The 25,724-nt window shown below is 39.6% G+C and overlaps 1 protein-coding gene across 1 annotated transcript in view; it reads left to right on the plus strand.

The window, feature by feature from the left end:
- Positions 1 to 25,724, plus strand: part of TMEM266 (transmembrane protein 266) — a 488,010-nt gene that overhangs the window by 171,477 nt on the left and 290,809 nt on the right. The window contains 1 exon segment of the mRNA XM_053717259.1: positions 4,613 to 4,646. Coding sequence (XP_053573234.1) covers positions 4,613 to 4,646 — 34 coding nt within the window.

The following is a 25,724-nucleotide window of genomic DNA, read 5'->3' on the forward strand; positions in this document are numbered from 1 at the left end:
TAACGATTCAAAATTTTCAGATCCAGAACTGGCCTGAATGAATTTTCTTTCTTTGGGACAATGAATAGATTTGAATAAAACCCCAGACCCTGTTCCTGAATTGGAACTGGTATGATTACCCCTGAAAGCTCCAGATCTGAATCACACTTCAGGAAAGCCTGAGCCTTTACTGGATTTGCTGGGATGTGTGAAAAAAATCTTCTCACAGGAGGTCTTACTCTGAATCCTATTCAATACCCTTGAGAGACAATACTCTGAATCCATTGATTTTGGAGAGAATCTGCCCAAATGCTTTGGAAAAATCTTAATCTGCCCCCCACCAGCTGAGCTGGAATGAGGACTGCACCTTCATGCAGACTTGGGGGCTAACTGTGGTTTCTTAAACGGCTTGGAGTTATTCCAACTCGAAGAAGGTTTCCAATTGGAACCAGATTTTTTGGTGGAAGGATTGGGTTTTTGTTCCTTATTTTGTCGAAAGGAACGAAAACTGTTAGAAGCTTTAGATTTACCCTTAGGTCTTCTATCCTGAGGCAAAAAAAAATCCCTTTCCCCCAGTGACAGTTGAAATGATCAAATCCAACTGAGAACCAAATAAATTATTACCTTGGAAAGAAAGAGATAGTAATCTAGGCTTAGATACCATGTCAGCATTCCAATATTTGAGCCACAAAGCTCTTCTAGCTAAAATAGCTAAAGACCTAGATCGAACATAAATTTTGATGATATCAAAAATGGCATCACAGTTAAAATGATTAGCATGTTGAAGCAAGCGAACAATGCTAGACAAATCAGGATCCATTTCCTGTTGCTCTAAACTTTCCAACCAAAATGTTGATGCAGCTGCAACATCAGCCATAGAAATGGCAGGCCTGAGAAGATGGCCAGAATATAAATAAGCTTTCCTTAGATAAAATTCAAGTTTCCTATCTAAAGGGTCATTAAAGGAAGTACTATCTTCCATAGGAATAGTAGTACGTTTGGCAAGAGTAGAAATAGCCCCATCAACTTTGGGGATCTGTTCCCAAAACTCCAAACTAACTGCTGGCAAAGGATACAATTTTTTTTAAAACTTGAAGAAGGGATAAAAGAAGTACCTTGCCTATTCCATTCCTTAGAAATCATATCAGAAATAGCATCAGGAACTGGAAAAACCTCTGGAGTAACCACAGGATGTTTATAATCAGAATTTAAACGTTTACTAGTTTAAGTATCAAGAGGACTAGTTTCCTCAATATCCAAAGTAATCAAGACCCCTTTTTAACAAGGAACGAATATACTCAATTTTAAATAGATAAGTTGATTTGTCAGTGTCAATATCTGAGGTACAATCTTCTGAATCAGATCCTCATCATAGGAGGATAATTCAGTATGTTGTCTGTCATTTGAAATTTCATCAACCTTATGAGAAGTTTTAAAAGACCTTTTACGCTTATTAGAGGGTGGAATAGTAGACCAAGCCTTCTGAATTGAATCTGCAATAAAATCTTTTATATTCACAGGGATGTCATGTACATTAGATGTTGAAGGAACAACAGGCATTGTACTAGTACTGATGGATACATTCTCTGCATGTAAAAGCTTATAATGACAACTATTACATACCACAGCTTGAGATATAATCTCCACAAATTTACAACAGGTACACTTATCTTTGGTAGAACTGTAATCAGACAGCAGGAATCCAACAGTGGTTTCTGAGACAGGATCAGATTGAGACATCTTGCAAATGTAAGAGAAAAAAACAACATATAAAGCAAAATGATCAATTTCCTTATATGGCAGTTTCAGGAATGGAAAAAAAATGCACACAGCATAGCCCTCTGACATAGAAAAAGGCAAGAAATGGGGTTTTAAATAATGAAATTATTTGGCGCCAAGTATGACACACAACGCAAAATGAATTTTTTTTTGGCGCCAACAACATCCGGAAATGACACACTTACGTCATTGCAGATGCAACTTTGTGCAAGGAAACTCGGCGTCAACTAAGACGCCGGAAATGACGAATTTGCGTCACCGGACGTACCTTTGCGCCAAAACAATTCTCACGCCAAAAATGACTAAATAAACATCAGCATTTTGCGACCTCGCAATCTTAATTTTGCCCGCGAAAATTTAATGAGAAAGCAGTCAATTTGAAAAAAGACTAAACCCCAGGTAAGAAAAAAAAATATTTTCCTTAATACAGGTATACCTCACTTTACAGCGCTTCGCTAATACAGCGCTTTGCTAATACAGCGCTTTGTGGAGCTGAAGTTCAACCGCCAAAGATTTTGAAACAGTGCTGTAATCATCGTGAGATTGCAAGAAAAGGGACTGTCACCATTTTGTTATGCGCAGTTCACTCTGTTTACAGCATTACAGTGCAATCTGTGTCTCAGTGGTATAGTCTGACAAATTTTACTACAGTCATTGTCACTATTTTACAGGTACAGTATTTATTGGATACTGTGCTGTGCTAGTGTTAAACTAAATGCAGCACTATTGCACTCCTAATATTTGTTAGTTCAAACATGTTTTCAAGTTTTTAAACACACTGGCAAGTGAAAAGAAAGCTAAAACTGCCTTGTTTCACTTTAAGGCGGTTTTCACTTTACAGCGGGGCTTCAGTCCCTAACCCGCTGTATGAGCGGGGTATACCTTGTATGTTTTTTCCCCAAATATGAAACAGTCTGCAAAAGGAAATATACATAAACCTGACTCATGGCAAATATAAGTACAATACATATATTTAGAACTTTATATTAATACATAACGTGCCAAACAATAGCTGAGAGTGTCTAAAAGGGCCACTAAACCCAAAATCTTTCTTTCATGATTCAGATAGAGAATACAAATTTAAACAACATTACAATTTACTTCTATTATTTATTTTGCTTCATTTTTGAGATATTCTTATTTGAAGAAAAAGCAATGCACATGGGTGAGCCAATCACATGAGACTTCTATGTGCGGCAACCAATCAGCAGCTACTGAGCATATCTAGATATGCTTTTCAGCAAAGAATATCAAGAGAATAAAACAAATTTGATAATAGAAGTAAATTAGAAAGATGTTTAAAAATGCATTCTCTTTCTAAATCATGAAAGAAAAAATGTGGGTATCATGGCCCTTTAAGTAATGGAAACATACTTACCAAAAGACACCCATCCACATATAGCAGATAGCCAAACCAGTACTGAAACGGTTATCAGTAGAGGTAATGGAATATGAGAGTATATCGTCGATCTGAAAAAGGAAGGTAGGAGATGAATCTCTACGACCGATAACCGAGAACCTATGAAAAGATTTCCCGCGAGGAAAACCATAGAATTCAATAGGTGATACTCCCTTCATGTCCCTCTGACATTCACTGTGTACTCTGAGAGGAATCAGCCTTCAAAATGCTGAGAAGCGCATATCAACATAGAAAATCAAGCACAAACTTACTTCACCACCTCCATAGGAAGCAAAGTTTGTAAAAACTGAATTGTGGGTGTGGTGAGGGGTGTATTTATAGGCATTTTGAGGTTTGGGAAACTTTGCCCCTCCTGGTAGGAATGTATATCCCATACGTCACTAACTCATGGACACTTGCGAATTACATTAAATAAATACAATTTTCAGCCAAAAGTGGCAAAAATACTAATCTTTGTGTTTTTTTAGTTAGGTGACCACGTCACTTGGAATAAAATTAGAGGTAGCCCTTGGTTTACAAAAGTCTGCCCACACCCCCTGCCTTAGACGCATACAAGCATTTCTTCAAATTAAGTCCCCAATGCACCACAAGGAAAGCATTTATTTCTTCGTAATCTCTTTATAAAGGGATTCTTATCAGTGGAAATAATAATTTATCTAGAGTATTGGTAGTGGCATATATTTCAGCTATTGGGATTGAGTCACAAGCCTTTCCACGGATGCGGCAGGGACCTGTCCTTTGCCTACTTTTTTTGGTCCATCAATACACTCCTATTCCAGTTTGTCTGTTATGTTTCAGCACTGGTTTTGGCTCGCTACTAGTTTCCTCCAGTAGCCTAGATAGATAGAGTGCCCATTGGTAAGTTTTTATTTTATATTTGGCACTATATAAGCCTGTTAGGTTATTGTTATATATATTATTTATTATATAAATATACGATACTGGGACAGTTTTAAATAAATTTTTTAGGTAATTTTCCTTTTTTATTATTAAGAAGTTATAATTGTGCGCCATGTTTTTGTTTGTCTACATTTTTGTATGCTTAATGGATTTTTGCACTCAATATTTTTAAACGCATGCTGTTTTTTTCAGCATGCGTACTTTTTCTGATGCATGCACATTGATGCACGTCGTCTCTCGATGTAATGGTGTACGTTTTGGCGTGATTTTTTACTTTTATATGACACCTCCTTTTTATGTACACTATTTAGATAACAGGTAAACTGTGTTCTACTGCATATTTTGCTTTTATAATTTTTGAGTTTATACATTTTTATGAGTTCTTTCTAAAAGGGGTAAGCGTTTTTTCCTTTTCTTTAAAGTATTTTTGTAATGAGGATATTAACGTTTTAGCTGTATGCTTGTATTTTTCTGTACTTAACTTCTGTAAAAGTTCCTGGCCGTTTTGGAGCCTTCTGTCTACATCTGCCTTAGAAGCTGGGTCATTTGAACACTTTTCTTTAGTCTTGTGTTTATATTGTTTAAAAGCTGAGGTTTTAATCTTAGACTAATTTATGCAAAATGTATAATTTATTCTAAAGCATTCTGACCTATCCAATGATGCTCTTGCTTCTAATGGTATTACTGCACCTTCTATTTCTTTTTCACACACACACACACACATATATATATATATATATATATATATATATATATATATATATATATATATATATATATTTTTTTTTTTTAATATATATATAATCTTACTGAATCCTGGAATCTAGGATTGTTTAAAATTTTTTTTATTGAATACAAAATCAAAGACATACAAGGTAGTTTGACATGAAGTATTGTACATATCTATGCCAAGAATGATTATTCCATGTCGTTGGATTCGAGTTGTACAAAGTCTCTGATATTCGCTTTGGAATCTAAGATTTTATTCGGTCTTCTGTGTCTGAAATCTTGGTGGCCATGCCTCCTTCCTAGTAAGCGTAAAAAGATCAGGTAAGAACTTAACTTTCTTTCATGTAATTAGCAAGAGTCCATGAGCTAGTGACGTATGGGATATACATTCCTACCAGGAGGGGCAAAGTTTCCCAAACCTCAAAATGCCTATAAATACACCCCTCACCACACCCACAAATCAGTTTTACAAACTTTGCCTCCGATGGAGGTGGTGAAGTAAGTTTGTGCTAGATTCTACGTTGATATGCGCTCCGCAGCAGGTTGGAGCCCGGTTTTCCTCTCAGCGTGCAGTGAATGTCAGAGGGATGTGAGGAGAGTATTGCCTATTTGAATGCAGTGATCTCCTTCTACGGGGTCTATTTCATAGGTTCTCTGTTATCGGTCGTAGAGATTCATCTCTTACCTCCCTTTTCAGATCGATGATATACTCTTATGTATACCATTTCCTCTACTGATTCTCGTTTCAGTACTGGTTTGGCTTTCTACATGTAGATGAGTGTCCTGGGGTAAGTAAGTCTTATTTTCTGTGACACTCTAAGCTATGGTTGGGCACTTTTATATAAAGTTCTAAATATATGTGTTCAAACATTTATTTGCCTTGACTCAGGATTTTCAACATTCCTTATTTCAGACAGTCAGTTTCATATTTGGGATAATGCACATGAATCAATCATTTTTTCTTACCTTAAAAATTTGACTTTTCCCTGTGGGCTGTTAGGCTCGCGGGGGCTGAAAATGCTTCATTTTATTGCGTCATTCTTGGCGCAGACTTTTTTGGCGCAAATTTTTTTTTCTGTTTCCGGCGTCATACGTGTCGCCGGAAGTTGCGTCATTTTTTGACGTTTTTTTGCGCCAAAGGTGTCGGCGTTCCGGATGTGGCGTCATTTTGGCGCCAAAAGCATTTAGGCGCCAAATAATGTGGGCGTCTTTTTTGGCGCTTAAAAAATATGGGCGTCACTATTGTCTCCACATTATTTAAGTCTCATTATTTTGTGCTTCTGGTTGCTAGAAGCTTGTTCTATGGCATTTTTTCCCCATTCCTGAAACTGTCCTTTAAGGAATTTGATCAATTTTGCTTTATATGTTGTTTTTTCTATTACATATTGCAAGATGTCCCACGTTGAAGCTGAGTCAGAAGATACTTCTGGAATATCCCTGCCTGGTGCTGGAGCTACCAAAGCTAAGTGTATCTGCTGTAAACTTTTGGTATCTGTTCCTCCAGCTGTTGTTTGTACTGTTTGTCATGACAAACTTGCTAATGCAGATAATATTTCCTTTAGTACTGTTACATTACCTGTTGCTGTTCCGTCAACATCTAATACTCAGAGTGTTCCTGATAACATAAGAGATTTTGTTTCTAAATCCATTAAGAAGGCTATGTCTGTTATTCCTCCTTCTAGTAAACGTAAAAAGTCTTTTAAAACTTCTAATTTTTCAGATGAATTTTTAAATGAACATCATCATTCTGATACTGATATTGTTTCTTCTGATTCAGAGGATTCTGTCTCAGAGGTTGATGCTGATAAATCTTCATATTTATTTAAAATGGAATTTATTCGTTCTTTACTTAAAGAAGTCCTAATTGCATTAGAAATTGAGGATTCTAGTACTCTTGATACTAAATCTAAACATTTAGATAAGGTTTTTAAATCTCCTGTAGTTATTCCAGAAGTTTTTCCTGTCCCTGGTGCTATTTCTGAAGTAATTTCCAGGGAATGGAATAATTTGGGTAATTCTTTTACTCCTTCTAAACGTTTTAAGCAATTATATCCTGTGCCATCTGACAGATTAGAATTTTGGGACAAAATCCCTAAGGTTGATGAGGCTGTCTCTACTCTTCAGATTGTTCAAATGTGGGGTCTTCCAGAAATAGATCTGATGGCTTCTCATCTAAACAAGAAACTTCCCAGGTATCTGTCCAGATCCAGGGATCCTCAAGCGGAAGCAGTGGATGCGTTGTCACTTCCTTGGAAGTATCATCCTGCCTATATCTTTCCGCCTCCATTTCTTCTTCCAAGAGTAATCTCCAAGATTCTGAAGGAATGCTCGTTTGTTCTGCTGGTGGCTCCAGCATGGCCTCACAGGTTTTGGTATGCGGATCTTGTCCGGATGGCCTCTTGCCAACCGTGGACTCTTCCGTTAAGACCAGACCTTCTGTCACAAGGTCCTTTTTTCCATCAGGATCTCAAATCCTTAAATTTAAAGGTATGGAGATTGAACGCTTGATTCTTAGTCAAAGAGGCTTCTCTGACTCTGTGATTAATACTATGTTACAGGCTCGTAAATCCGTATCTAGGGAGATATATTATAGAGTCTGGAAGACATATATTTCTTGGTGTCTTTCTCATCATTTTTCCTGGCATTCTTTTAGAATTCCGAGAATTTTACAGTTTCTTCAGGATGGTTTGGATAAAGGTTTGTCTGCAAGTTCCTTGAAAGGACAAATCTCTGCTCTTTCTGTTCTTTTTCACAGAAAGATTGCTAATCTTCCTGATATTCATTGTTTTGTACAAGCTTTGGTTCGTATAAAACCTGTCATTAAGTCAATTTCTCCTCCTTGGAGTTTGAATTTGGTTCTGGGGGCTCTTCAAGCTCCTCCGTTTGAACCTATGCATTCTCTGGACATTAAATTACTTTCTTGGAAAGTTTTGTTCCTTTTGGCCATCTCTTCTGCCAGAAGAGTTTCTGAGTTATCTGCTCTTTCTTGTGAGTCTCCTTTTCTGATTTTTCATCAGGATGGGGCGGTGCTGCGAACTTCTTTTAAATTTTTTCCTAAGGTTGTGAATTCTAACAACATTAGTAGAGAAATTGTAGTTCCTTCATTATGTCCTAATCCTAAGAATTCTAAGGAGAAATCATTGCATTCTTTGGATGTAGTTAGAGCTTTGAAATATTATGTTGAAGCTACTAAGAAATTTCCAAAAGACTTCTAGTCTATTTGTTATCTTTTCCGGTTCTAGGAAAGGTCAGAAGGCTTCTGCCATTTCTTTGGCATCTTGGTTGAAATCTTTAATTTATCATGCTTATGTCGAGTCGGGTAAAAGTCTGCCTCAAAGGATTACAGCTCATTCTACTAGGTCAGTTTCTACTTCCTGGGCGTTTAGGAATGAAGCTTCGGTTGATCAGATTTGCAAAGCAGCAACTTGGTCTTCTTTGCATACTTTTACTAAATTCTACCATTTTGATGTGTTTTCTTCTTCTGAAGCTGTTTTTGGTAGAAAAGTACTTCAGGCAGCTGTTTCAGTTTGAATCTTCTGCTTATAATTTAAACTTTATTTTGGGTGTGGATTATTTTTCAGCGGAATTGGCTGTCTTTATTTTATCCCTCCCTCTCTAGTGACTCTTGCGTGGAAAGATCCACATCTTGGGTAGTCATTATCCCATACGTCACTAGCTCATGGACTCTTGCTAATTACATGAAAGAAAGTTACCTGATAAATTCATTTCTTTCATATTAGCAAGAGTCCATGAGGCCCACCCTTTTTTGTGGTGGTTATGATTTTTTGTATAAAGCACAATTATTCCAATTCCTTATTTTTTATGCTTTCACACTTTTTTCTTATCACTCCACTTCTTGGCTATTCGTTAAACTGATTTGTGGGTGTGGTGAGGGGTGTATTTATAGGCATTTTGAGGTTTGGGAAACTTTGCCCCTCCTGGTAGGAATGTATATCCCATACGTCACTAGCTCATGGACTCTTGCTAATATGAAAGAAATTAATTTATCAGGTAAGTTCTTACATAAATTATGTTTTTTTGCGCTAAGCCTGCTGAGGTTAATGTTTCTAGTCATGAAGCTGCGATGTCCTCAGAGGAAGAGGCTTGGTTCTGTTGATCAAGGGTCTACCTTCTGTTCATGAATCTGTTATATCTACTTAGTTTAAATTGAGCATATTTCTTCTCTTTAAAGAAACTTCATTTCCTTTAGAGGTTAAAGTCCTAAAGTAGATAAGGATAAGCCGGTTTACTGTTAAAATCCTATTTTTATTCCTACATCTCTGAGATTGGTTTTAGCCAGGTATTTCTTTTTAATCCTGCAAAGTTTAAGAGAAGTATCCTTTTTCAGCTTCCAATGTTAAATTATGGGAAACTATTCCCAAAGTGCACAGGGCTATTTCTATTCTGACTTTGCTTACCCCTATTTCTTTTGGGAGTTAGAATTTTTAAGCAGTTTATCTATTTAGATCAATAGTATCTATTACTGATAAGGCTGCTGTTTCCTTCTTTTGGTTTACTCTTTTCTGGTAAATGTGCTTTTGCTTTCATTAAAGTGAAGGTCAATGTTCATGTGATAGTGCCCGGTTTTTAAAAAAAACTATTAAAAACAAGGGCACTTTCATTCATGAAAATTGACATTTCAGCCGTTTTTAAAAAAATATACTTACCTTTTCTTCTTGAAGCCACTCCAGTGCTTCACCAGCCCGTCGCGGGAGAGTGGTCTCTTCATCTGGATATCTTCTATCAAGTGGTGGATCTTTGTGGTCTCCCATAGATAGTTCTGATGGTCTTTTGTTTCATTCTTTGACTTTCCAGGTACCTTGTGAAGTTAATAGACCCCCAAGCAGTGTTTGTTGATGGTTCTGTAGTTTCTTGGTAATTTCAACTAACTTATGGGGTTTTTTCACCTCTGGTTTTCCTTCCAGGGTGGTTGCCTAATCAGTCTAGAAAGAGCATCAGTGTTTCTATTTGCTCCAGTTTGGCCTTACAGTTTTTTGTTATGCAAATCTAGTTCAGATGTCCAGTAGCACTTTTTGAGTCTTTTCCTTTGCATTTCATTTTTGGTCTTAAAGGGACAGTATATACCAATTTTTGTATAACTGCATGTAACAGACACTACTATAAAGAAGACTATGCACAGATACTGATCTAAAAATCCAGTATAAAACCTACTTACTTAGCTCATTGAGACTCTGATACAGGTTTGTGACCCTGTATTCAGGAAGTTCTATTATAAGATTTAGAAGACTTTTATTTCCTAATGTAAGGATCATGTTTTCCTCCTGGTATTATTTTAGAATTCCTAGTTGTTTTGGCAGGATGGTTTGGATAGGAGTTTATCTGCCAGTTCTTTTTGAAGGGTCCAATTTCAGCTCTTTGAGTTCTTTCCCTTTGGAAGATTGCTAATCTTTCAGATATTCATAGCTTTGATTTAGTTTTGGCTAGAATTATGTATATTATTAACCAATTTTTTCCTCCTTGGAGTCTTATTTTGGTTTTGAGGGTTTTGCAGGCTTCTCTTTCTGAGCATACGTGTTGGTTGTGTTTTGTTTATTTTGCCGTTTTTTTTTTTCTAGAAATAATTTTCTGAGTTGTCTGCTCTTTAATTTTATCTTCTTTATCTTCTTTTTTAATATAAGGCAGTTTCTTAGGACTATATTTTTTTCTTTCCTAGTGTTGTATCTTCTGTCTGTATCAGACAGGTGTTTGTTGTTTATTCATCAAAGTATTTTAAGGGCAGTACATTTCTTCCATTTCTTTTTCTTCTTGGTTGAGACTTCTGTTCCATAAGGCTTCTTTGGAGGCAGGTTGGCCTCCACCTTAACAAATTACTGCTCATTCTATTAGATTGAATGCCATTCCTTCGCCTTTTAGGAATATAACTTTGCAAAAATTCTACAATTTTGGGGTTTTCTGCTTCTTCTGAGGTGGCCTTTAGAAGGAAGTCCTTCATGTAGTTGTCTCAGGATGATTATTTGCTTGTTGGTTATTTTTTTATTTCATGGTTTTTGCCCTTTTTTGGACTTTATTGGGATTTAGTTTTTCAGTGGAAAAAATATATTTCTTAAATCTCACCTTTTCATTTTCATTACTTGTGAACTTCACTGCTTAGGTATTAGTTCCCAGGATTAATGGATTGTGGACTCTCACCACCTGTATGAAAGGGAACATAATTTATGCTTACCTGATAAATTAATTTCTTTCATGGTGGTGAGAGTCAAGGAGACCCCACCCTGTTTTTTTTCTGGTGGTGTCTTTTTCCCTGCTCATATTTGTTTGCTCTTGATTCTTAACTCTTTTCTTCTGTTATGTGTGATCAGTCCACGGGTCATCATTACTTCTGGGATATAACTCCTCCCCAACAGGAAATGCAAGAGGATTCACCCAGCAGAGCTGCATATAGCTCCTCCCCTCTACGTCAGTCCCAGTCATTCTCTTGCACCCAACGACTAGATAGGATGTGTGAGAGGACTATGGTGATTATACTTAGTTTTTATGACTTCAATCAAAAGTTTGTTATTTTAAAATAGCACCGGAGCGTGTTATTACTTCTCTGGCAGAGTTTGAGGAAGAATCTGACAGAGATTTTTACTATGATTTTAACCGGAGTCGTTAAGATCATATTGCTGTTCTCGACCATCTGAGGGAGGTAAAGGCTTCAGATCAGGGGACAGCGGGCAGATGAATCTGCATTGAGGTATGTGGCAGTTTTTATTTTCTGAATGGAATTGATGAGAAAAGCCTGCCATACCGTTAAAATGACATGTATGTATACACTTCAGTATTCTGGGGATGGTATTTCACCGGAACTACTCTGTTAAAGGTCATTAATCCTTTTAATAACTATTCTCATGTTAAACGTTTTTGCTGGAATGTAGAATCGTTTAACTTTGCTGAGGTACTGTGTGAATAAATATTTGGGCATTATTTTCCACTTGGCAGTTTTTTTGCTTTAATTGTGACAGTTTCGTTTCTCTTCACTGCTGTGTGGGAGAGGGAGGGGCCGTTTTTGGCGCTCTTTGCTACGCATCAAAAAATTCCAGTCAGTTACTTTTATATTTCCTGCATGATCCGGTTCATCTCTGACAGATCTCAGGGGTCTTCAAACTTCTTTGAAGGGAGGTAAATTCTCTCAGCAGAGCTGTGAGAATCCTTATAGTGACTGTGAATAAAAACGTTGTTTTATTTTCTTATGTACAAATTTAATTAGTGTTGTTTTTACTAATGGGAACAAACCTTTGCTAAAAGATTGTGTTGTTTTAAAGTTTGATGCTATAACAGTTTTTCAGTTCATTATTTCAACTGTCATTTAATCGTTAGTACCTCTTTGAGGCACAGTGCGTTTTTTTGCTAAAAAAGATTATAACCAAGTTGTAAGTTTTTTTGCTAGTGTGTTAAACATGTCTGACTCAGAGGAAGATATCTGTGTCATTTGTTCCAATGCCAAGGTGGAGCCCAATAGAAATTTATGTACTAACTGTATTGATGCTACTTTAAATAAAAGTCAATCTGTACAATGTGAACAAATTTCACCAAACTGCGAGGGGAGAGTTATGCCGACTAACTCGCCTCACGCGGCAGTACCTGCATCTCCCGCCCGGGAGGTGCGTGATATTTTGGCGCCTAGTACATCTGGGCGGCCATTACAGATAACATTACAAGATATGGCTACTGTTATGACTGAAGTTTTGTCTAAATTACCAGAACTAAGAGGCAAGCGTGATCACTCTGGGGTGAGAACAGAGTGCGCTGACAATGCTAGGGCCATGTCTGATACTGCGTCACAGCTCGCAGAGCATGAGGACGGAGAGCTTCATTCTGTGGGTGACGGTTCTGATCCAAACAGATTGGACTCAGATATTTCAAATTTTAAATTTAAATTGGAGAACCTCCGTGTACTACTAGGGGAGGTCTTAGCAGCTCTCAACGATTGTAACACCGTTGCAATACCAGAGAAACTGTGTAGGTTGGATAAATACTTTGCGGTACCGGCGAGTACTGACGTTTTTCCTATACCTAAGAGACTAACTGAAATTGTTACTAAGGAGTGGGATAGACCCGGTGTGCCGTTCTCACCCCCTCCAATATTTAGAAAGATGTTTCCAATAGACGCCACCACTAGGGACTTATGGCAAACGGTCCCCAAGGTGGAGGGAGCAGTTTCTACTTTAGCTAAGCGTACCACTATCCCGGTGGAGGATAGCTGTGCTTTCTCAGATCCAATGGATAAAAAATTAGAGGGTTACCTTAAGAAAATGTTTGTTCAACAAGGTTTTATATTACAACCCCTTGCATGTATCGCGCCGATTACGGCTGCGGCAGCATTTTGGATGGAGTCGCTTGAAGAGAACCTTAGTTCCTCTACGCTAGACGACATTACGGACAGGCTTAGAGTCCTTAAACTAGCTAATTCTTTCATTTCGGAGGCCGTAGTACATTTAACCAAACTTACGGCTAAGAACTCAGGATTCGCCATACAGGCACGCAGGGCGCTGTGGCTAAAATCCTGGTCAGCTGATGTTACTTCTAAGTCCAAATTACTTAATATACCTTTCAAGGGGCAGTCCTTATTCGGGCCCGGTTTGAAAGAAATTATCGCTGACATTACGGGAGGTAAGGGCCACGCCCTACCTCAGGACAAGGCCAAAGTTAAGGCTAGACAGTCTAATTTTCGTCCCTTTCGGAATTTCAAAACAGGAGCAGCATCAACCTCCACTGCACCAAAACAGGAAGGAGCTGTTGCTCGTTACAGACAAGGCTGGAAGCCTAACCAGTCCTGGAACAAGAGCAAGCAGGCCAGGAAACCTGCTGCTGCCCCAAAGACAGCATGAACCGAGAGCCCCCGATCCGGGACCGGATCTAGTGGGGGGCAGACTCTCTCTCTTCGCCCAGGCCTGGGCAAGAGATGTTCAGGATCCCTGGGCACTAGAGATCATATCTCAGGGATACCTTCTAGACTTCAAATTATCTCCCCCAAGAGGGAGATTTCATCTGTCAAGGTTGTCAACAAACCAGATAAAGAAAGAAGCGTTTCTACGCTGCGTACAAGATCTGTTAACAATGGGAGTGATCCATCCGGTTCCGCGGTCGGAACTAGGACAAGGGTTCTACTCAAACCTGTTCGTGGTTCCCAAAAAAGAGGGAACTTTCAGGCCAATCTTAGATTTAAAGATTCTAAACAAATTCCTAAGAGTTCCATCGTTCAAAATGGAAACTATTCGGACAATCCTACCCATGATCCAAGAGGGTCAGTACATGACCACAGTGGATTTAAAGGATGCTTACCTTCACATACCGATCCACAAGGATCATCACCGGTATCTAAGGTTTGCCTTCTTAGACAGGCACTACCAGTTTGTAGCTCTCCCATTCGGATTGGCTACGGCTCCAAGAATCTTCACAAAGGTTCTGGGTGCCCTTCTGGCGGTACTAAGGCCGCGAGGGATTTCGGTAGCTCCATACCTAGACGACATTCTAATTCAAGCTTCAAGCTTTCAAACTGCCAAGTCTCATACAGAGTTAGTTCTGGCATTTCTAAGGTCGCATGGATGGAAAGTGAACGAAAAGAAGAGTTCTCTTTTTCCTCTCACAAGAGTTCCATTCTTGGGGACTCTTATAGATTCTGTAGAAATGAAGATTTACCTGACAGAGGACAGGTTAACAAAGCTTCAAGATGCATGCCGTGCCCTTCATTCCATTCAACACCCGTCAGTAGCTCAATGTATGGAGGTGATCGGCTTAATGGTAGCGGCAATGGACATAGTACCTTTTGCACGCCTACACCTCAGACCGCTGCAATTGTGCATGCTAGGTCAGTGGAATGGGGATTACTCAGATTTGTCCCCTACTCTGAATCTGAATCAAGAGACCAGAAATTCTCTTCTATGGTGGCTTCATCGGCCACACCTGTCCAGGGGGATGCCATTCAGCAGGCCAGACTGGACAATTGTAACAACAGACGCCAGCCTACTAGGTTGGGGCGCTGTCTGGAATTCTCTGAAGGCTCAGGGACTATGGAATCAGGAGGAGAGTCTCCTTCCAATAAACATTCTGGAATTGAGAGCAGTTCTCAATGCCCTTCTGGCTTGGCCCCAATTAACAACTCGGGGGTTCATCAGGTTTCAGTCGGACAACATCACGACTGTAGCTTACATCAACCATCAGGGAGGGACAAGAAGCTCCCTAGCAATGGTGGAAGTATCAAAGATAATTCGCTGGGCAGAGTCACACTCTTGCCACCTGTCAGCAATCCACATCCCGGGAGTGGAGAACTGGGAGGCGGATTTCTTGAGCCGCCAGATTTTTCATCCGGGGGAGTGGGAACTTCATCCGGAGGTCTTTGCCCAAATACTTCGACGTTGGGGCAAACCAGAGATAGATCTCATGGCGTCTCGCCAGAACGCCAAACTTCCTCGCTACGGGTCCAGATCCAGGGATCCGGGAGCGGTTCTGATAGATGCTTTGACAGCACCTTGGAAATTCGGGATGGCTTATGTGTTTCCACCCTTCCCGCTGCTTCCTCGATTGATTGCCAAAATCAAACAGGAAAGAGCATCAGTGATTCTAATAGCGCCTGCATGGCCACGCAGGACTTGGTATGCAGATCTAGTGGACATGTCATCCTGTCCGCCTTGGTCTCTACCTCTAAGACAGGACCTTCTGATACAGGGTCCATTCAAACATCAAAATCTAACTTCTCTGAAGCTGACTGCTTGGAAATTGAACGCTTGATTTTATCAAAACGTGGTTTTTCTGAGTCAGTTATTGATACCCTGATACAGGCTAGGAAGCCTGTTACCAGAAAAATTTACCATAAAATATGGCGTAAATACCTATACTGGTGCGAATCCAAACGTTACTCCTGGAGTAAGGTTAGGATCCCTAGGATATTGTCTTTTCTACAAGAAGGGTTAGAAAAGGGTTTATCAGCTAGTTCATTAAAGGGACAGATTTCAGCTCTGTCCATCTTATTACACAGGCGTCTGTCAGAAAATCCAGATGTCCAGGCTTTTTGTCAGGCTTTAGCTAGGATCAAGCCTGTGTTTAAAGCTGTTGCTCCGCCATGGAGTTTAAACTTAGTTCTTAACGTTTTACAGGGTGTTCCGTTTGAACCCCTTCATTCCATTGATATAAAATTGTTATCTTGGAAAGTTCTGTTTTTAATGGCTATTTCCTCGGCTCGAAGAGTCTCTGAGTTATCAGCCTTACATTGTGATTCTCCTTATCTGATTTTTCACTCAGACAAGGTTGTTCTGCGTACTAAACCTGGGTTCTTACCTAAGGTAGTCACTAACAGGAATATCAATCAAGAGATTGTTGTTCCATCCTTGTGCCCAAATCCTTCTTCAAAGAAGGAACGTCTTCTACACAATCTAGATGTAGTTCGTGCCCTCAAGTTCTACTTGCAGGCAACTAAAGATTTTCGCCAAACTTCTTCCCTGTTTGTCGTTTATTCTGGACAGAGGAGAGGTCAAAAAGCTTCCGCTACCTCTCTCTCTTTTTGGCTTCGTAGCATAATACGCTTAGCCTATGAGACTGCTGGACAGCAGCCTCCTGAAAGAATTACAGCTCACTCCACTAGAGCTGTGGCTTCCACTTGGGCTTTTAAGAATGAGGCCTCTGTTGAACAGATTTGCAAGGCTGCAACTTGGTCTTCGCTTCATACTTTTTCCAAATTTTACAAATTTGATACTTTTGCTTCTTCGGAGGCTATTTTTGGGAGAAAGGTTCTTCAGGCAGTGGTTCCTTCTGTATAATGAGCCTGCCTATCCCTCCCGTCATCCGTGTACTTTTGCTTTGGTATTGGTATCCCAGAAGTAATGATGACCCGTGGACTGATCACACATAACAGAAGAAAACATAATTTATGCTTACCTGATAAATTCCTTTCTTCTGTTGTGTGATCAGTCCACGGCCCGCCCTGTTTTAAGGCAGGTAAATATCTTTTAAATTATACTCCAGTCACCACTTCACCCTTGGTTACTCCTTTCTCGTTGATTCTTGGTCGAATGACTGGGACTGACGTAGAGGGGAGGAGCTATATGCAGCTCTGCTGGGTGAATCCTCTTGCATTTCCTGTTGGGGAGGAGTTATATCCCAGAAGTAATGATGACCCGTGGACTGATCACACAACAGAAGAAAGGAATTTATCAGGTAAGCATAAATTATGTTTTTAGCTTAGCTATGCATCAGCCTGAGTTGCCAGTGAGGTGGGAGGGGTTTTATAGAGATCCTGGGGTTTGGGAATCTTTGCCTCCTCCTAGTGGCAGGGAAGAGTAATTCCCAGGAGTAATGGATCGTGGACTCTTCACCACAATGAAAGAAATTAATTTATCAGGGCCTCCATTACATATAGAGCATCGCCCGCAAAAGCCGGCGACGCCAGATTTTGCTCGATTTGGTATTACATATACGGCGTAGCATACAAGTTACTGCCGTATATTTCAGCCATCGCTCACAATTTTTACTCCCATAGGCTAACATGGGACCGCGTCGTAAATCGGTATCCAATATCCAGTGCAAGGCCTTACGTGGCGAAAATTGAGAAATCTTACTCCATTTTCACCTCGCCATAAAAGGCAGCCGTAGCGGGCCTTGCGCTAAATATGGGAGCACCGTAACTCCAGAAAATGCCTGGATAAATAAACTAACACCTAATGTCTATCTACCTGTCAACCGCAATCCCCCACCGCAATAACTAATAAACTCTATTAACCCCTAAACCACCATAGCCCACACCGCAAGTAATAACTAAATTATTAACCCCTAAACTGCCATAGCCCACACTGCAATTAACATATTCTAGTATTAACCCCTAAACCGCCATAGCCCACATAGGCTATTAAATGTTTCAACCCCTAATCTGCCGCCGCCAACGTCGCTGCCACTATAATAAAGTTATTAAGCCCTAAACCTAAGTCTAACCCTAACACCCCCCCTAACTTAAATATTATTTAAATAAATCTAAATAATATTACTATTAACTAAATTATTCCTATTTAAAACTAAATACTTACCTATAAAATAAACCCTAAGGCCTAGATTTGGAGTTCGGCGGTAAAAGGGCTGTTAACGCTCCGCAGGCTTTTTTCTGGCCGCACCATAAATTTAACTCTGGTATCGAGAGTTTAATCAAATGCTGCGTTAGGCTCCAAAAAAGGAGCGTAGAGCATTTTTACCGCAAATGCAACTCTCGATACCAGAGTTGCTTACGGACGCGGCCGGCCTCAAAAACGTGCTCGTGCACGATTCTCCCATAGGAAACAATGGGGCTGTTTGAGCTGAAAAAAAACCTAACACCTGCAAAAAAGCTGCGTTCAGCTCCTAACGCAGCCCCATTGTTTCCTATGGGGAAACACTTCCTACGTCTGCACCTAACACCCTAACATGTACCCCGAGTCTAAACACCCCTAACCTTACACTTATTAACCCCTATTCTGCCGCCCCCGCTATCGCTGACCCCTGCATATTTTTTTTAACCCCTAATCTGCCGCTCCGTAAACCGCCGCAACCTACGTTATCCCTATGTACCCCTAATCTGCTGCCCTAACATCGCCGACCCCTATATTATATTTATTAACCCCTAATCTGCCCCCCTCAACGTCGCCGACACCTGCCTACACTTATTAACTCCTAATCTGCCGAGCGGACCTGAGCGCTACTATAATAAAGTTATTAACCCCTAATCCGCCTCACTAACCCTATCATAAATAGTATTAACCCCTAATCTGCCCTCCCTAACATCGCCGACACCTACCTTCAATTATTAACCCCTAATCTTCCGATCGGAGCTCACCGCTATTCTAATAAATGGATTAACCCCTAAAGCTAAGTCTAACCCTAACACTAACACCCCCCTAAGTTAAATATAATTTTAATCTAACAAAATAAATTAACTCTTATTAAATAAATTATTCCTATTTAAAGCTAAATACTTACCTGTAAAATAAACCCTAATATAGCTACAATATAAATTATAATTATATTATAGCTATTTTAGGATTAATATTTATTTTACAGGCAACTTTGTAATTATTTTAACCAGGTACAATAGCTATTAAATAGTTAAGAACTATTTAATAGTTACCTAGTTAAAATAATAACAAATTTACCTGTAAAATAAATCCTAACCTAAGATATAATTAAACCTAACACTACCCTATCAATAAAATAATTAAATAAACTACCTACAATTACCTACAATTAACCTAACACTACACTATCAATAAATTAATTAAACACAATTCCTACAAATAAATACAATTAAATAAACTAGCTAAAGTACAAAAAATAAAAAAGAACTAAGTTACAGAAAATAAAAAAATATTTACAAACATAAGAAAAATATTACAACAATTTTAAACTAATTACACCTACTCTAAGCCCCCTAATAAAATAACAAAGCCCCCCAAAATAAAAAATTCCCTACCCTATTCTAAATTAAAAAAGTTACAAGCTCTTTTACCTTACCAGCCCTGAACAGGGCCCTTTGCGGGGCATGCCCCAAGAAGTTCAGCTCTTTTGCCTGTAAAAAAAAAACATACAATACCCCCCCCCCAACATTACAACCCACCACCCACATACCCCTAATCTAACCCAAACCCCCCTTAAATAAACCTAACACTAATCCCCTGAAGATCTTCCTACCTTGTCTTCACCATCCAGGTATCACCGATCCGTCCTGGCTCCAAGATCTTCATCCAACCCAAGCGGGGGTTGGCGATCCATAATCCGGTGCTGAAGAGGTCCAGAAGAGGCTCCAAAGTCTTCCTCCTATCCGGCAAGAAGAGGACATCCGGACCGGCAAACATCTTCTCCAAGCGGCATCTTCGATCTTCTTCCATCCGGAGCGAAGCGGCAGGATCCTGAAGACCTCCAGCGCGGAACATCCATCCGGACCGACGACTGAACGACGAATGACTGTTCCTTTAAGGGACGTCATCCAAGATGGCGTCCCTCGAATTCCGATTGGCTGATAGGATTCTATCAGCCAATCGGAATTAAGGTAGGAATTTTCTGATTGGCTGATGGAATCAGCCAATCAGAATCTAGTTCAATCCGATTGGCCGATCCAATCAGCCAATCAGATTGAGCTCGCATTCTATTGGCTGATCGGAACAGCCAATAGAATGCAAGCTCAATCTGATTGGCTGATTGGATCAGCCAATCGGATTGAACTTGATTCTGATTGGCTGATTCCATCAGCCAATCAGAAAATTCCTACCTTAATTCCGATTGGCTGATAGAATCCTATCAGCCAATCGGAATTCGAGGGACGCCATCTTGGATGACGTCCCTTAAAGGAACAGTCATTCGTCGTTCAGTCGTCGGTCCGGATGGATGTTCCGCGCTGGAGGTCTTCAGGATCCTGCCGCTTCGCTCCGGATGGAAGAAGATCGAAGATGCCGCTTGGAGAAGATGTTTGCCGGTCCGGATGTCCTCTTCTTGCCGGATAGGAGGAAGACTTTGGAGCCTCTTCTGGACCTCTTCAGCACCGGATTATGGATCGCCAACCCCCGCTTGGGTTGGATGAAGATCTTGGAGCCAGGACGGATCGGTGATACCTGGATGGTGAAGACAAGGTAGGAAGATCTTCAGGGGATTAGTGTTAGGTTTATTTAAGGGGGGTTTGGGTTAGATTAGGGGCATGTGGGTGGTGGGTTGTAATGTTGGGGGGGGGTATTGTATGTTTTTTTTTACAGGCAAAAGAGCTGAACTTCTTGGGGCATGCCCCGCAAAGGGCCCTGTTCAGGGCTGGTAAGGTAAAAGAGCTTGTAACTTTTTTAATTTAGAATAGGGTAGGGAATTTTTTATTTTGGGGGGCTTTGTTATTTTATTAGGGGGCTTAGAGTAGGTGTAATTAGTTTAAAATTGTTGTAATATTTTTCTTATGTTTGTAAATATTTTTTTATTTTCTGTAACTTAGTTCTTTTTTATTTTTTGTACTTTAGCTAGTTTATTTAATTGTATTTATTTGTAGGAATTGTGTTTAATTAATTTATTGATAGTGTAGTGTTAGGTTAATTGTAGGTAATTGTAGGTAGTTTATTTAATTATTTTATTGATAGGGTAGTGTTAGGTTTAATTATATCTTAGGTTAGGATTTATTTTACAGGTAAATTTGTTATTATTTTAACTAGGTAACTATTAAATAGTTCTTAACTATTTAATAGCTATTGTACCTGGTTAAAATAATTACAAAGTTGCCTGTAAAATAAATATTAATCCTAAAATAGCTATAATATAATTATAATTTATATTGTAGCTATATTAGGATTTATTTTACAGGTAAGTATTTAGCTTTAAATAGGAATCATTTATTTAATAAGAGTTAATTTATTTTGTTAGATGTAAATTATATTTAATTTAGGGGGGTGTTAGTGTTAGGGTTAGACTTAGCTTTAGGGGTTAATCCATTTATTAGAATAGCGGTGAGCTCCGATCGGAAGATTAGGGGTTAATAATTGAAGGTAGGTGTCGGCGATGTTAGGGAGGGCAGATTAGGGGTTAATACTATTTATGATAGGGTTAGTGAGGCGGATTAGGGGTTAATAACTTTATTATAGTAGCGCTCAGGTCCGCTCGGCAGATTAGGAGTTAATAAGTGTAGGCAGGTGTCGGCGACGTTGTGGGGGGAGATTAGGGGTTAATAAATATAATATAGGGGTCGGCGGTGTTAGGGGTAGCAGATTAGGGGTACATAGGGATAACGTAGGTGGCGGCGCTTTGCGGTCGGAAGATTAGGGGTTAATTATTTTAAGTAGCTGGCGGCGATGTTGTGGGGGGCAGGTTAGGGGTTAATAAATATAATACAGGGGTCGGCGGGGTTAGGGGCAGCAGATTAGGGGTACATAAATATAACGTAGGTGGCGGTCGGCAGATTAGGGGTTAAAAATTTTAATCGAGTGTCGGCGATGTGGGGGGTAGTTTATGGGTGTTAGTGTACTTTAGGGTACAGTAGTTAAGAGCTTTATGAACCGGCGTTAGCCAGAAAGCTCTTAACTCCTGCTATTTTCAGGCGGCTGGAATTTTGTCGTTAGAGCTCTAACGCTCACTTCAGAAACGACTCTAAATACCAGCGTTAGAAAGATCCCATTGAAAAGATAGGCTACGCAAATGGCGTAGGGGGATCTGCGGTATGGAAAAGTCGCGGCTGAAAAGTGAGCGTTAGACCCTTTAATCACTGACTCCAAATACCAGCGGGCGGCCAAAACCAGCGTTAGGAGCCTCTAACGCTGGTTTTGACGGCTACCGCCGAACTCCAAATCTAGGCCTAAGATAGCTACAATATAATTAATAATTACATAGAATGAAAAAAATCCTAAAATAGCTTCAATCAGCCAATCGGAATTCAAGGGACGCCATCTTGGATGACATAATTTAAAGGAACCTTCATTCGTCGTTAGTCCGTCGGCCAGGAAGGATGCTCCGCGTCGGATGTCTTCAAGATGGAGCCGCTCCTCGTCGGATGGAAGAAGATAGAAGATGCCGCTTGGATGAAGACTTCTGCCCAGATCGGAAGAAGACTTCTGCCCGGCTGGAGGACCACTTGTGCCCGGATCGGATGAAGACTTCTGCTCGGCTGGAGGACCACTTGTTCCCGGATCGGATGAAGACTTCTGTCCGGCTGGGTGAAGACGGCTCAAGGTAGGGTGATCTTCAATGGGGTAGTCTTCGTTTTTTTTTTAAGGGGGGATTGGGTGGGTTTTAGAGTAAGGTTGGGTGTGGGTGGTGGGTTGTATTTCTTTTTTTACAGGTAAAAAAGCTGATTACTTTATACACACACAATGTGTGTGTGTGTATATATATATATATTCTCCCCCCCCCCCACGCATAAATACAGGAATTAACAGCCAGTAGCTCTATTAATAATTCCAAGTGCACATAATGTTTAAATGACATGAGAACATACACCAATATCTGAGGCCTTTTTTCAACGTCATAATACAACACACTTTAAAATACAACAGTACAGGTAGCCCTCAGTTTATGCCGGGGTTAGGTTCCAGAAGGAATGGTTGTAAATCGAAACCGTTGTAAATTGAAACCCAGTTTATAATGTAAGTCAATGGGAAGTGAGGGAGTTAGGTTCCAGGCCCCTCTCAAAATTGACATAAGTAACACCTAATACATTATTTTTAAAGCTTTGAAATGAAGACTTTAAATGCTAAACAGCATTATAAACCTAAAAATATACTGTAGATTGTATCATTATCAAACTAAGTTTAATAAACAAAAACACTTGCTAAACCACACCTAATAAAAATATCAGACAAACACAGACTGTATCATCATCATCAATCTAAGTTTAATGAACAAAAACAAAATAATCACACAACAGACTGTATCATCATCAAACTAAGTGTAATGAAGAAAAACATTTTTCTGCAGCTAAGGGAAGTGGCTGCTAGATCGTGTTCCTTTAAAAACGGATCCATTGCTCAGGTCTGGTTATACACTGATTTGCCTGCCTGTGTTTAATCACACAACAGACTGTATCATCATCAAACTAAGTTTAATGAACAAAAATGTTTTTTACTTGCCTTTTTCTGCAAACAGTTCTCTGCATTGAGTCTGCAGCTAAGGGAAGTGGCTGTTAAATCTTGTTCCTTTTGAAAGCTGATCCATTGATCATGTCTGTCTTGCTTTTCTTTGCATGTGTTTGCTGCAACACAAGCGGACAGCTCCACCTACTGGCTATTTTAATGTATGCATGTGCTAATGCTTTCAATAGCAGTCAATGCTTTTCAATAGCAAAAAAAAGGGCGTTATTCTGAAACGGCGCAAATTGAACCGTCGTAAACCGAGGGCCACCTGTAGTATGATTTTGTTACCAATTTTTTTTACTTAAAGTGAATGTAAAGTTTGACGAATGTGTGCCCGATTTTTAAAAATCCTATTAAAAACAGGGGCACATTCATTCATCAAACTTTACATTTCACTCGTTTTGTTAAAATACTTTCCTTTTATTCTTGAAAGCCGCTCCAGCGCTTCCCTCGCCCGTCGCAAGTCTCTTTATATGTCTGTAATGACGAATCCGGCTTTCTCCAATCACGGCTTGGCCTCAAGCAATGTTTTCTCTGGGGGGAAGCCGTGATTGGAGGAAGCTGGGGGCGCGATCCGATATACGGCGCAGGTTTTGGCGCAAGCGTGGAAACTTGTGCCGCCCATAGTTTCAGCTCGCAACTCGAGCTATCTCATATACGGCGCCGTCAGATGCTAAAGTGCCGTAAGTCTGACAAACTTGCGATGTCCAGAAATCTGCGTTAGTACAAATTTCTGGAGTCGCCAGTGACTTACGGCACTTTAGAAACTGCCGCTGCATAACAAACCTGACTAAGTTATTAAATCACCTGTTACTGTCTAACACGCCTCCCAAACATAGCCTGACACGTATACCCCTCTATCCGCAATCCCCCCTCTCACTCCTAACAATAAATATATTAACCCCTAAACCGCCGCTCCCGGACCCCGCCGCCAGCTACATTATCTATATTACCCCATAATCTGACCCCCCTACACCGCCGCTAGCTACATTAAATGTTTTACACCCTAATGTGAGCCCCCTACCCCGCCACCACCTACATTAACTATATTACCCCCTAATATAATCCCCCTACACCGCCGCCACCTATATTAAATTTATTAACCCCTAAAATACTAAAATTTCCCTACCACTAAACCTAAGTCTAACCCTACAAATAGCCCTGAAAAGGGCCTTTTGCGGGGCATTGCCCCAAAGTAACCAGCTCTTTTACCAGCCCTTAAAAGGGCTTTTTGTGGGGCATTGTCACAATGTAATCAGCTCTTTTGCCTGTAATCTAATCCCCCTACACCGCCGCCACCTATATTAAATATATTAACCCCTAATCTAATCGCCCTACACCGCCGCCACCTATATTAAATATATTAACCCTTAATCTGACCCCCCTACACCGCCGCCACCTTTATTAACTATATTAACCCTAATTATATTAGGGTTAATATAGTTATTATATTATATATATTAACTATATTAACCCTATCTAACTCTAACACCCCTAACTTAATTATTATTGAAATAAATCTAAATAATATTAATAATATTAACTAAATTATTCCTATTTAAAACTAAATACTTACCTATAAAATAAACCCTAACATAGCTACAATATAATTAATAATTACATTGTAGCTATTTTAGGGTTTATATTTATTTTACAGGTAACTTGGTATTTATTTTAACTAGGTACAATAGCTATTAAATAGTTAATAACTATTTAATAGCTACCTAGTTAAAATAATTGATAATTTACCTGTAAAATAAATCCTAACCTAAGTTACAAATACACCTACACTATCAATAAATTCATTAAATAAACTACAAATATCTAAACTAAAATACAATTAAATACACTAAACTAAATTACAAAAACAAACACTAAATTACAAAAAATAAAAAAAATTACAAGATTTTTAAGCTAATTACACCTATTCTAAGCCCCCTAATAAAATAACAAAGCCCCCCAAAATAAAAAAAAATTCCCTACCCTAATCTAAATTACAAAAGTAATCAGCTCTATTACCAGCCCTTAAAAGGGCCTTTTGTGGGGCATTGCCCCAAAGTAATCAGCTCTTTTACCTGTAAAAAAAAACAACAACCCCCCCATTACAACCCACCACCCACATACCTCTACTCTAACCCACCCAATCCCCCCTTAAAAAAAATCTAAGTCTAACCCCCAAGTGCTCCTTACCTGTACTGAAGACCGGCGGAGAAGGTCCTGTTCCAGGCGGAGAAGTCTTCTTCCAGGCGGCGACTTCTTCCAGGATCCAGCCGGCGCGGAGCAGAGGAGTTGAAGACCGATGACCGCGGAGCTGAAGACCGTCCATCTGTAACTGAAGACTGGCGATGCTGGAACTGAAGATCGGCGACACT

This window comes from Bombina bombina, chromosome 6 (assembly GCF_027579735.1).
Source record: "Bombina bombina isolate aBomBom1 chromosome 6, aBomBom1.pri, whole genome shotgun sequence".
Lineage (NCBI taxonomy): Eukaryota > Metazoa > Chordata > Amphibia > Anura > Bombinatoridae > Bombina > Bombina bombina.